The following is a 12,813-nucleotide window of genomic DNA, read 5'->3' on the forward strand; positions in this document are numbered from 1 at the left end:
TCTCTGCATATAATCGTCGAGAAATTTGAGCATATAAATTTCTCTGGATATTATCCAAGTTTCATTTTTTACTCAATAAACGGGATCGTTCTAAATAGTCAACAGTTTCGCAGATATCATTTTTCACATACGTTCGACAACTATAATAACCGTTCACATTCAGCGGAATCGATCGGATTGTTTTGCGCGCCATTTAATTCCGTAGGTCTGGTTGCAGGGCGTTAGCACTTCCTCGCGAGCTTCACCATGGCGACGGCGACGCCAGGTCGGCGACGCCAGGTCGCATTGATCCCCCGTAGCAAGTACAATAACGCCCGTCAAAGTTGCCAGCACATTGTTTGTATCCCGTTGTTGGAATCCGGATTTGATCACAAACCGCCTTCTTAGAATCAACTTGGACTCGCATTTGGCTGATTGCTTTTAGAGGATATGAAGGTGATTATAGTAACGAGAAACTCCACGAAGAATTTTGCGGTATCTTCTAAGAGCCTGAAATAGTCTCGGCAAAATGTCCCAGTTTTGATGACGATTAGAATAAAATAAAAGACACACTTGTGTGTGTAAATATTTTATAGTTTTATGACTTTTAATAAAATTTGCAATCGATTTAAAGGTTTAACTATTTGATGATTAGAAAAGTCAGTTTGCTCTATTGTCCTTTTTATCTTATATTTTAATGTTTTTTTGTATCTAGTTTCTTATTAGTAGTTTTCCCTGTATATTTGGTGTGTGTGCCATACGTACTACAATTATCTTATATACGGTATTTATATATATATATATATAGGCACTAGTTGTACAATTATATTGTATAACTATAGCTCTGATTGTTATAAAGGTTATTCTTTTGATAATATCTAAACTTCACTACATATTTTAAATTTAGTTTCAATTTATTTAATTAATAAGTATTTATTACCATCATACTAAATTGTAAAAAAGACAGTAGGAATTATGAAATACTTATTTATACATTTAATAGGAAAGGTCTTTTTATAATTATCTACGAATATTTACATATCTCATCAGTAAATTTATTAATATTTAAAAACGTATTTATTTTACACACCGTACATTATTTATAATTATATATTATGTTAACTACACGCGTTTCATTATATTTCGTTACATTATAAATTAGTGAACCATGACGGAGCACAGAGGCACCTCCTTCTTTCACTCATGCGTGAAGATGCCGGTGGATCCTTGTAGCCGGCAACCAACTCCTTCTTACGAACGTCCTCGACTCTCATCCGGTAGCCGAAGGTCAGAGAAAGTGAAGAAAATTAACTTTGCGGAAGGTGTACCGACTGCCGTCGAGAACTCGGAGTTGTCCAGCCCGCGTGACACCTTAGAAAATCTTTTGGAGTTCCTGAAGAGCATACCAGATTATGGACAAGTGCATCATTTGTCGAACGAGCAATTCAAGCAAAAGGTCGAATATCTGAGAAGGAAGCAGCGGCTGTTCCTGCAGAATCTGAGAAACTCGCTGGATGACACGGAGGAACCGTCTTCACGTCTGTCAATTACGAGAAATGAGAGCTCAAAGTCAAAGGACGTCAAACCGAACGTCGTTGACGATCTCAAGTTGAATGGCAAGAAATGCTATCTTGAGGAGTCTCGAACCAGCAGTCCGATACTATTTCCATCTGGAAATTTTGCTGGTCTCGCCGAGGATCAAGATCTCTTGACGTACAGGTAATTAAGTTATCAGACAATGAGAGAAAGAAAGGAAGAAAAGCAGCTCTGATAAAGGAGAATCTTAAATTACAAATACATTAGAGAAACGATATATAGATAATTACATCTCTTTTTTATCGTCTCTTATTGCTTATGTTTGTAAACGCACTAAAATGTTGATTCTAGATGTAGAGACAAAGACAAAGAAACAAAGACAATACGCAACAAGGAAATACTTGCGGCTAATAAAAGCTGGAGCACATGGAGCGAATCGAAAAGCGATGACAGCGTGAATAGCGATGGCGAAGATAGCATTGAGACGAAAAGTTTACCACCGAGTAGCTCGAAAGAATGGCAACCCACGGTGCCTAAACCATTTAGTTTCACGCTGAGGTAAATATTTGGATGATATTCTTAAAAGATGTTTGACACCTTGCATTTGAAAATACCTGCTTAATAGATACGTTCAAGTGTATTTCTTTGTGTTGTTTGAATATTAACATAAAAATGTATTAGTTTTGATTATTAATAATCATTATAAAAAGGAATCTTTTTATCAATAAAGGAAATGATTTAATTAAATTATTATTAATGTTCTTAAATTATTTTACTTTTTCAGTTCTATAAAATGTCTTTGTATAGAACATCTAATGTCTTTTTTCAGAGAAGAAGCGGAAAAATATATGACGGAGATAGAGACAGCCGAACGGACGAATGAAGATAATGAGAAGAAAAGTCCCTCGAAAAAACGACGAGTTAAACCAATTCCTATTACATCCAAGATACCGCTCTATGATAAATTGATGGCTGAAAAAGAAGAAAGGTCGGCTAATTCTGAAAGTTTCAATATATAGATATATGTATATATATAACTATATTTAGAGATCTGCGAACCTTGATATAATTTACGTTTTTGATGTTTAGAAGTCGTATCGTACGCGAAGAGAGCGCACTAAATCTATTATCGCAAGTGCGACCTTTTAAGCTCGAGTGCGATCGTCGTGCTTGGCGGTCTATGGCGAGGTCCAGTCCTGAACTCTGCTCGAGCAAGAGCGGTTCTTCGCGTTTCAAGGCTAAGCCAGTACCAAGAAACCTGTTCGGCACTGAGGTTTACGACCGTATGCTTGAGGACGAATACTATAGGTCAGCTTTGTCGTTAATTGTCGTGCTCTTCCTATATTTTACCTTAGAAAAATTTAAATGGACATTTTTATGTACGCGTTTAGTAGCTATTCTCTTGCTCTTTCTTTTCTTTCTTAGTGTCGATAAAAATAGCCAAATCGCATTACTTATATTGAATGTCCGGAAAATTCCATTATATCTCTCGATTAAAGCATATATCGACAATCTTTGAATTGCAAACAGACGAAAATTTTGAGAAATTAATTCTTAATTTAATTTTAAAGCTTATTTTGTGTACAAAAAGTGTAAGTTCATATATGTGAGCAACTGAAATTGTTTTTCGAAGAGATGAGTTCAGTCGAAACTCGGTTTCCTGAAGGTATTTAGCAAGATTATTTAAAAAGTTAAAAATCTTTACAAAATCTCTTGAGAATTAAAACCGATTAGATTCATCGTCAGGATTTATATATGTACGCGGTTCCAGACAGCTAAGGAAAAGGCTGAGGGCTGCCGAGATGTTGAAGTCTTCTTCGTTACCGCCATCGATGGCAAGGCGCGAACGTGTCAAGTCCGCATATACACATTTGCAGGACGTGGAGCCTAATAAGGATGACGACGAATCTGTCATCCCGGCTACGACGATATCCGATAGAACCAGGTCCGCGATGACGTCTGCATTGTCTTCGCGCGGGAATAACCTGGCTGCAATTTTAAGATGTCAAGCCTCACGGTACAGTCTATTTAATGAGAAAGATACTGCGTAGTCCAAAAAATCCTTCTATTTATTTATATATTTCTGAAAAATTAATTTTAAAATATTAGAAATTTAATCGAAGGAAGAGAAACGATAGTGAGTCATAAAAAGTCACTTCGGTATAGGATTTAACTTTTTTAAATATAAAGGATAATTTTTAATTAGAAATTTACACGTGTAAATGACGATCGAAAACTCACCACAGAGAGAAACTGGAGCGCGAGATACAGGAGCGGATGGAGGAAGAGCGACGGGAACAGATACTGAAGTTCAGGGAGACGCTGATCGGTCGGAAACCCGCGTGGAAGGCACTGAGATCGGCCGCGAGGTACGCATTGGATCTATAGATCTAAGCGTTCATCGATTTTTATGATCAGATATTGATCTAATGTCGCCAAAACAAGGCACGAGCATGACAGAGACCTAGACATACGGACGTCTCTTCGTCGTGACGAGGCGCGGGAACAGGCCGAACGTCATCGACTGCAGATGGAGATGATGCTGGACCGTGTGACGCAAATACCGACTCTTTTCGAGCGTCATTCTCAGGTATTATGAATCTCTTGTTATTTGCATGCGTCATCGTTATTAGATAATAACACAAGATATTGGATATTTTACTTCCTAAGTAGAAATAAATGTTTTTCAATTACCTTTTTTATGAAAAATAAACGTAGTTTAAGATTTCACGTGTATTTCATACATTAATATATTTTATACAAAGCTGATAAATTTTAGAGACACTGTAAATTCTTTAGGATACATTCTAATAAAGTATTGTGTAAACTACGCTTTATACGCGATATTTGCAGAGTTTTCAATCGCTCGTAAAAGCGCAACAGAAGGCTTCTCCGAAGAATGCCCACACTCGGAAGAAGAAAAAGAAAAAAAAGAAGCAACAGCAGCAGTCGAAAAGGTCTACGTCAAGTAGCTTCGACTCGTATTTAAGCTTTGCTAGCAACTCCAGACCAAATTCCGGGTCATTAACCAGTTCTTCCGGTACTCTGATCTCAAGCCAATTATCATCGAAGTCATCGGGTGATTCTTCCGACAAATCAGCAGTCAAGTCAGAAGCCTCGACATTGAAGAGGAAAGCCGATCGCGGTCCATTGAAGGTTTCGATCAACGAAACGGCGGAATTGATCGAGGATCGCAACGAAAAATTGTCCAGTAGCGATGAACGGTCTCGCAGCGACGATGTCGAAGAGTGAATTGAATCGATAATTCTAATTATCGCGAAAATCTGAATGTCAGGTTCCTATATTTATATATTAATCACGATTAAAGTATATAACGATAATTAAGTAAACCTTGCCAAAAGCTCTTCAATTTTGAACTATCTGATGAGTGAGCTTTTTATTTATTCAGCTTTGTTCTAATTAAATTATATTTATAATCATTTATAAGAATAATCTATAGCTAAGTTAACATACTGACATTTATCAAGAACGGTTCAAAGTTGTTGTGTGTGATCAAAGAATTAATTTGAAATTGAAATGATTGCGATAATTGTTCAGGGAATCCTGTTTATCGCGAATGACAAAAATACATTTCGCTGAATTTAGGAAACAAACAGCAAACAACATCTTTTTTTATACAAAACAGTTTATTATATCAATATATTATAAAGCATAAAAACTTGATATGTTAACATTATAAATCATAATCACGCATCGATATAGTACATATATCCATTAGTGAGTGAAAAACTCTCTCTCTCTCTCTCTCTCTCTCTCTCTCTCTCTCTCCCTTTTTTTGTTTTTTTTTTTTACTTTTTATCAAAGATGAGAAGAAAAACACGCTTATCTCACATGCAATAAAATAGCGTAAAATTTAACTTGTTGCCGAGAAGACGTCGTCTAATGGAATAAAGTTTTATCGGCAGTAAGACACTTTATTCTACTAAAAAGATAACGAAAGTTTTTAAAAAATCAACACTAATTATTTTTATTAATTAAAAATACACAAGAACGGTATTTTGCGAATTATCTAAATCGCCTATTTTCACAAGCATTAAAGATATTCCTTCTTAGACGTTACAATTTTACTCGATCTGCTAACCATTTGAAATCCATTTTATTCGTCTACAATATTATTGGGCGCTTCGCCAAATTAATTTTCTCATTCTTATCACGATGGGGAATACCGCGTCTGCGTCACCATATCCTGTGAGCACGGAGATTAAAAGTATTCAATATGAAAGACTTCGTTCCGCAATGCTTCAGTCTCGTTTTAATCTGCTAGTGTGTTGAGAATCCAGTCCATGTAATAGACGATATTGGTATAGACTCCGGGGAATCCCTCGGTGCCGCACTGTTTTAGTCCGTAGCTGACGACACCATACTGGACGATACGTACTGATCTACCATTGTATATACTAGCTGCCTGCAGGGGTCCACCGCTGTCGCCCAAACAGGAGTCCACGTTCATTTGGCCGCCGGCACACAGCTGCTTGTACCAGATCTCCGTGGTCCGCCTGTATATTTCTTTACACTCATTGTAGTCCACTAGTGGCAGCTTCGCTTGCAGGAGATCCTGACTACGTGGGCCTAATTCCGTCGCTCCCCAACCGGTCACTACACCCTGCCGATCAAAAGCAAAATTTTGAAAGAAAAGTTAAGTAATCCTTACAAAAATTGAGAGATACATTTAATTGTGAGTCCAAATTTTTAGAAGCGATAGAAAACGTTTCTTGAAAAAAATTAATGTAAGATCGATTCGAACAGATACAATTATGAAATATTTTGAATTTGTGAGAGAGATAGAGAGAGAAATACAAAAAACATTTAAAAAATTTCTTTTTCTACTTATAGTATAAATTCAGTAGTAGATTTAAATAATGTAAAGCAAAATAAATGTAACTCGTAAATCTTTCTGGTTGCTCCTTTTTTTAATATTTCCTAATTATAAAATGAAAATATATCGATCATTCTCACCACTTTCTTATTTATTGCTGTCGCAGAGCCAAACGGCAAACAAATAGGTTTGACGTTAAGAGGCCTGAAGTCCACTGTACTATTCAACCTGATAAGCGCGACGTCATTTTGCAGTTTTGTTCTCGTGTATTCCGGATGAGCCTGAAAGCTATCCACCCCGAAATCCTGATATCTTTCGGCACACACGACTTCTTGCCCTTGATTGTTCAAATCGCAGTCTCGTTCCTTGCTTATATCGTGATCCCCTACTCTGACTCCTATCAGTTGTAGACCTGGAGAATATCGAATACACAAATTTATGTCAGTTACAAGAACAACGTTCTTAAGTATATTTTAAACTTTATTATTAAATTCGGTCTTTAATTTTTTTTCAAGTTTAAAATTTCATTTTCATTTTTGCCATTTTTATGGCAACATAACTTTTTTTTTACCTGCTGGAAGGAAAGTTACACAATGAGCGGCTGTGAGGACGTAGCGTGAGGAAATGACCGTGGCGCCACAACGGAATTCCGGGTTTGGTCTTCCAGTATCGTATGCGATTAATGCCATCCATGGAAACTGGAAAATTCCAGTTTTGTTGCCGCCAACTACTCGCCGCTGAGTGACGGGTCCACACAATGTATGATCTAATAGACGTAGATTTGGGTGGTTCGAAACATCTGGTGGATTTGGAAGATTTTCTGAATCTGGAGCTTCTGTCGTTGTTGATGACTATTTCGAAGATTAACATTTAACATGTGAAAACTTGGAAAAAATTAAACTTCCACTTTTATATGGAATTGAAAATTCAACAATGTTATAATGATGAACAATACTAAGATGTATAGAACTTTATTATGTTTTGCAAATATGTGAAATGCGTTTCCGAATGAATATTGAAGATATTTAAAAATTAACACAAAAAAATTTTATTGCTTTGATTGGAAAAAATATATTTTTAATGTTATACTTAAAATAAAAGCCATATAGGAACATTGATTGCAATAAAATCTCTGAAAACAATAAAATATCTGATTTTATTATTATTCGATATAATAAAATATTTTGTAAATTTCAGATTTTACGAGTTAAGCTTCAGGCGATATCCTGCTAGTACAACGAGATCAGGATAAAACAGAAAGTCGAGGTCGCAGAAACCTGTTTCAGCATTATTTCAAAAGACTATTAAACGGTTTGCAACGACGATGCATCTTTATTACGTACTCTAATGATAGCAACATGCGATGTATATGTATACTTTGACATATTTCATGAAACGTGGAAAATGATGAACATTCATCCGAAACGCATTAATCTGATATCCTTGATGAGAACCAATAATTAATATGCTAATAAATAATCTTTTAACTTTTATACATTTATTTAAGAAATCAAACACGAATTGGAAACAAATAGAGAAGTATTATTATCAATACAAAATGACTATAATATATTCATGAAAAATATATTTATTAATAATTATAATTTATAATACATAATGAATTTTTACCTTTTTGTTTGCTTCTTAGTTAGTTTTAAATTATATTAAAATTAATTTTCTGTTTCTCAAGTTAGAAATTATCGATTATATTATGTGTTAGTTAACTGTATTTTATTAATTTTAATTCAATTAAATTAATTCTATGTTAATATTATTGTAGATAAATTAATGCGTTTGGGTCAAATTCAATTACCTGACTGCAACAAACCTTCGGATCGTTGCCTTCGAAGCCACATTGCAAATTTCTAAGCGTCTGCAGTGTTTCTGCCGAAAGCGGTCTTGAACTCGTTAAGATAGATACGATTTCTGGACACTTGCGAATGTTAACGCAATTAGCATCACCATTTGAACACTCATTCTCTGTAACGGCAATTTATTGTTTAATTTAATCAATTAATGTTTCTTAAACCGCAACCTTAGAACATAAAATTCAAGTCTTATCGAAGTTTAGAACAAATTTAGCATTTTTAAACAGGCAAATTGTAAATAATTTGAAATATTTTAAACATTTGCTCAGAAAGCAAGCACCTTAAAAAGATGATGAGAATTGGATAGATGCATTTAATTATGAACACATATGTGTTAATTTTGTGCCAAATGTATCATTATAATTTAAAACAAGCACACAATTTACAAAAAATATCAAAGAAAGATACATTATCTGAACATTATTAATAAAGAAACAAGTTACAGTTTTTTTCAGGTGAAAATGCAACAAAAATTGACGTGTAATGAAATACTCACGTGCATCAATTGTTATTACAGCGAGGAAAAAGACGAATAAGCTGACGGACATCATGTTTATTTGTGATACGAGCATATAATTCTTCACGAATCAATAATGTTTTATAATGATTCTTTTCTTTCACTCTTTCTCTCTCCCTTACGGATCAGATCGAGCGGGGATTTCCCTGTTTCGCTCCAGTGATTCTTGTCAATTAACGTCCTTCAGATAGAAGGCTCGTACTCCGTTAGGGAATGTAATAATTCCACTTGTCGTTTACGTCGGCCTTTCCTGTCGAGTTCGCATTCAACCGAGATGTACCACAGGTCAGATGAAAACCAGTACTGATCGGCTGGTCGCCAATCGACTAAGCTTCTCCACTACTGACTGGGCCTATTAAATCTGCTGGTTCGGTGGGGATGATCGTCAGTGATGATCCATTAGTCATGATTCGTTTCCAATTATAGCTTATCGCGGGACTCGTAAAATGCCAGGAAAATCTGAAATGCGCGAGTTTTCCTTAAAAAAATTTCATTATCCTTTTACGAAATCCTTACTTATATGAATTAACTACTTCGGAGATGTTGATGTCAACATACATTCCATTCATGGAAATAATGTTACGGAAAAGAATTTTATATTTAAAGAGTTATCAGAAAATTGTACATTTTATACATTATAATACTTTATTATATTATCTGTGTACTTTGAAATTTTGATTTTTCATTTTTTTATGTTTCAATATTCAATCTTTTACATTTATATTTTATACAATGTAAATATTTCAATTTTTTTACTGTATTATTTATATTAAAAAAATTGTGTAATTTGTTTTGTTTATTGCAGAATATACATATTGTTTTTTATCAACAATTTCCAGAGTTGTGTTATTTCCAGTTTCAAAATGAAAGTTAGATAAGTAAACAAATATATATATATATACATTTTTTTGTTCCTATCATGACTAATTGACGCCATCAGCATAATTCCTTGGAAAGAACATAATTTAATTTAATCGTTAAAATGAAAATGTTAACGACGAAATCAACATTCTTTTTCTAGGAAAGAAATTAATGTATCTTATAACTAAAATTAAAATAAAGGCGAAGTGTCATCATGGGAATCGTTCCCGAAAGACATATTCGAAAAGAAGATGTAAAAAATGATGGACTAATAAGGGAAAGAGGGAGAAAAAGCTGGTTGGATATTGAAACTAATTAAAGATTATTTTTGTTCAGAAGATGGTAATTACAACGAATCTCACCAGAAAAATTTATTCGAAAATAAACGTCGTTTTATAATCGGGAGTTTCCCAAGATAATATTGCTGCATGATCGAACTTATGCAGGGATGTCATATGTGGAAATATGTAACTATTAATCATTGGTTGACAAATGAGGAAAATTACGACGAAATATTAGTACTTTTCTCCAAATCGATTACTAAATATGTTGCTCGCTACGTATAACGTACCTATATCTCTTTACTTATTTGATATTTTAATTCAACAAAGTTTTAAACATATAGTGATCTATGACCACAACACAAAATGCGAAGATTCATTCGCTCGTATTGAATAAACATTTATCTCTGGAACAGTAATACGTCAACGAATTAATGGCACATGATTAGCAGTGCAATTAATCAACCACTGTAATTCTAAAGTATTATTCTCTCGTGAAACTTGAGAAGAAAATTCTCTGTTTGTCATTTTTCCTCAAAATAATATAGAAATTTTTAATATTTATGATTTATTAATAATATTTATTTAAAGTATTTTAATTAATAAGTTATTAATAAAGTATTTTAATTAATAAGTTTTATATTCTAGTGCGATGTCCTTGATTGTGCCTTTTGAAGCTGCGTAGGATAAACCGTTACAACATGTGATAAGTTAGTCGATACAGGTCATGTTCCATAGTGACCTCGCTCGTTTTGATAACTTCGGAAAATAAAGATGTGAATATATATTAAATGACGTAATCATCGATCACAGTTTTTTTTTTATCTAGATCCGACTTTTTGTTATTTTATACGTTTTTCTGAAAAAGAAGGTCGAATTACCAGGAAATTGATTTAATTTTTTATATTAGATAAATAAGAATGCTAATAAGTATTACAAATCATGTTGTAGTTTATTGATGGTTAATTGGCGTTTCCCAGAAATATAAATCTTATACAATACGCATCAAGGATTCACATTATGATGATAAGAGTGATCTCATTATGAAAACATGAGGATAAACTAAGAAATAACGTGATTAAACAAATAACATCAGTGTGAAATCTATCATAATTTAAATGCAAACAATTTATTCAAACGATGTTAAGATATATCAAAAGAGAAAGAGAGGAACAATGTGGCCGAGAAAGGAAGAAGATAATTTTTTCTTTAGTACAGTCAAGGAAGAATTTTAATTTATCTTTATTAGTGTTATTAAAAACTTAAAAAAATACATTTTCATACATTGCCGTTCGTACAGCTTATTCTTTTATATGGATACTGATTTGTCTATGATATATTGTCAATATCATAAATTTTATTCTATATTTATTGCACTTCATGGTGGAATAAAATTTGCTAAGAATATTTATAAGCATTGCCATAAAACATGTCAATATAAATACGTGCAGTGAAACAAACAATTAATGTTACTTAATTACGTCACAGCTTAATATTATTGGGTATGTTTATATATACTCCTTTTATATATATAGAAAACAGAGAGGAAATATGATTAATTATTAATTTTTGTAATAACAATCCCATTTTTTATGTCATTAATATCTCTGTTGGTGTCGTATTATTCCATGGAACGCTGGACAGGCGCTGGTTGACTGATTAGCCCTTTGACGCAATGAGCGATAGCAAGGATGTAGCATTTATTTATTAAGATACCGGCACGTGCTGTCCCGTGGTCTATTATTTGTTGTAAAAAAAATATTAAAAAGGTACAATATAAAAAAGTAAATTTTTAACATTAATAATTTATACTAAATTATAAGTTTAACTGTTTATATGATAAAGTGATAATTTATTTATATTATTTATATGGCTAATTAATAATTAATTTACATCTTTACTCACGTTTTTAATATTCCAATAATGCCACCCAGGGAAACTCGTCGAGTTCGTTACGTTCGTCACGGATAATCCTCTGTAACAGATCACGGCCACAGCTGTTCGGTAACAAAATGGATTATTTGTCAGTGCTATCCAAAAATTTTCGATAGGATTCGATAAGGTTGATTCCGAGTTTCAACCCGATATAATTCCAGGATTCATCACAACGCCACTTCGATAGGCGGATAGCCGCTTGTGCGAATTTGTGAAGCCAACACGACATTCGATATCAAAAAAATTGCAACAGTTTCAGTAAAACTTTTCATAGTTCTACATAAAAGTAGAACTATGAAAAGTTCCTTATAAAAATAAACAATATTTCCGCATTTGTAATATTAAAAAATTAAAAATGAAGATATGTCGTGCTAACTTCGAGAATCTAGCACGACATATCTAAGTGCTACTGAACTGTTATAATTTTTTTTATATCGACAGAATGTCGTGATAGCTTCACAGATCCCGTTTGTGCTGTTGACAACGCTCATCAAAATATTTGAGCCTTCGAAACTGCAATAATTGCGTCTCAGATAGGTGATAACTTGTTCCCGCGATTGTATAATAGAATTTTAGGCATTAATGTATAATCACGTCCGTTTATGCATGTGCCCGCTTGGCCGTCGACAGTACTCGTACAATGATCCCTCGGTATACAATAAAAATAAGAATGAGACGTCAGGATAAAAGAATATTAAGAAGAAGAAACCATAATAACATTGTTAATAGAATTACTGATATATTTTTACTTTATATCTGATAAATTCATAGTTAATTTGTTCTTAACAAAAATGTCGCGATCTTCATTTAATGTTTTTATGTCAAAAAGCTTACTTTTTAATTGGAAAATATAATAATTTTGCATAATCACATTGTTTTAATATTACATACTGTGTTTATTTTTACTTCTCGTTATTAGCATCGTTTGTTCTCATTTAACATTTGATAAACGACAAAAATGAAATTATTCCATGAACATTATGAGCGATGCATCAATAA

The 12,813-nt window shown here is 33.4% G+C and overlaps 2 protein-coding genes and 1 long non-coding RNA gene across 3 annotated transcripts; 1 reads left to right on the forward strand and 2 right to left on the reverse strand.

The window, feature by feature from the left end:
* Positions 1 to 1,147: 1,147 nt before the first annotated feature.
* pyx (transient receptor potential channel pyrexia) lies at positions 1,148 to 4,767 on the forward strand. The gene is given in 8 exon segments (XM_018550198.1): positions 1,148 to 1,705; positions 1,862 to 2,073; positions 2,300 to 2,503; positions 2,605 to 2,823; positions 3,287 to 3,532; positions 3,762 to 3,884; positions 3,961 to 4,106; positions 4,352 to 4,767. Coding segments are annotated over 8 exon segments (2,124 nt in total).
* Positions 4,768 to 5,196: 429 nt separating this feature from the next.
* Positions 5,197 to 9,049, reverse strand: LOC108782062 (serine protease easter-like). Its single transcript, XM_018550213.1, has 5 exons — positions 8,717 to 9,049; positions 8,166 to 8,332; positions 6,924 to 7,203; positions 6,493 to 6,764; positions 5,197 to 6,139 (listed from the first exon to the last, which is right to left on the reverse strand). Exons 1-5 carry the CDS (start codon positions 8,790 to 8,792, stop codon positions 5,789 to 5,791), a joined length of 1,146 nt encoding a protein of 381 aa, XP_018405715.1. The 5' UTR covers positions 8,793 to 9,049; the 3' UTR covers positions 5,197 to 5,788.
* Positions 9,050 to 11,487: 2,438 nt separating this feature from the next.
* Positions 11,488 to 11,998, reverse strand: LOC108782164 (uncharacterized). Its single transcript, XR_001940978.1, has 2 exons — positions 11,785 to 11,998; positions 11,488 to 11,616 (listed from the first exon to the last, which is right to left on the reverse strand). It is a non-coding gene; the product is annotated as an uncharacterized LOC108782164 (long non-coding RNA).
* Positions 11,999 to 12,813: the final 815 nt, after the last annotated feature.

The sequence above is a fragment of the Cyphomyrmex costatus genome, unplaced genomic scaffold, assembly GCF_001594065.2.
Source record: "Cyphomyrmex costatus isolate MS0001 unplaced genomic scaffold, Ccosl1.0 scaffold97, whole genome shotgun sequence".
In the NCBI taxonomy this organism is placed as follows: Eukaryota; Metazoa; Arthropoda; class Insecta; order Hymenoptera; family Formicidae; genus Cyphomyrmex; species Cyphomyrmex costatus.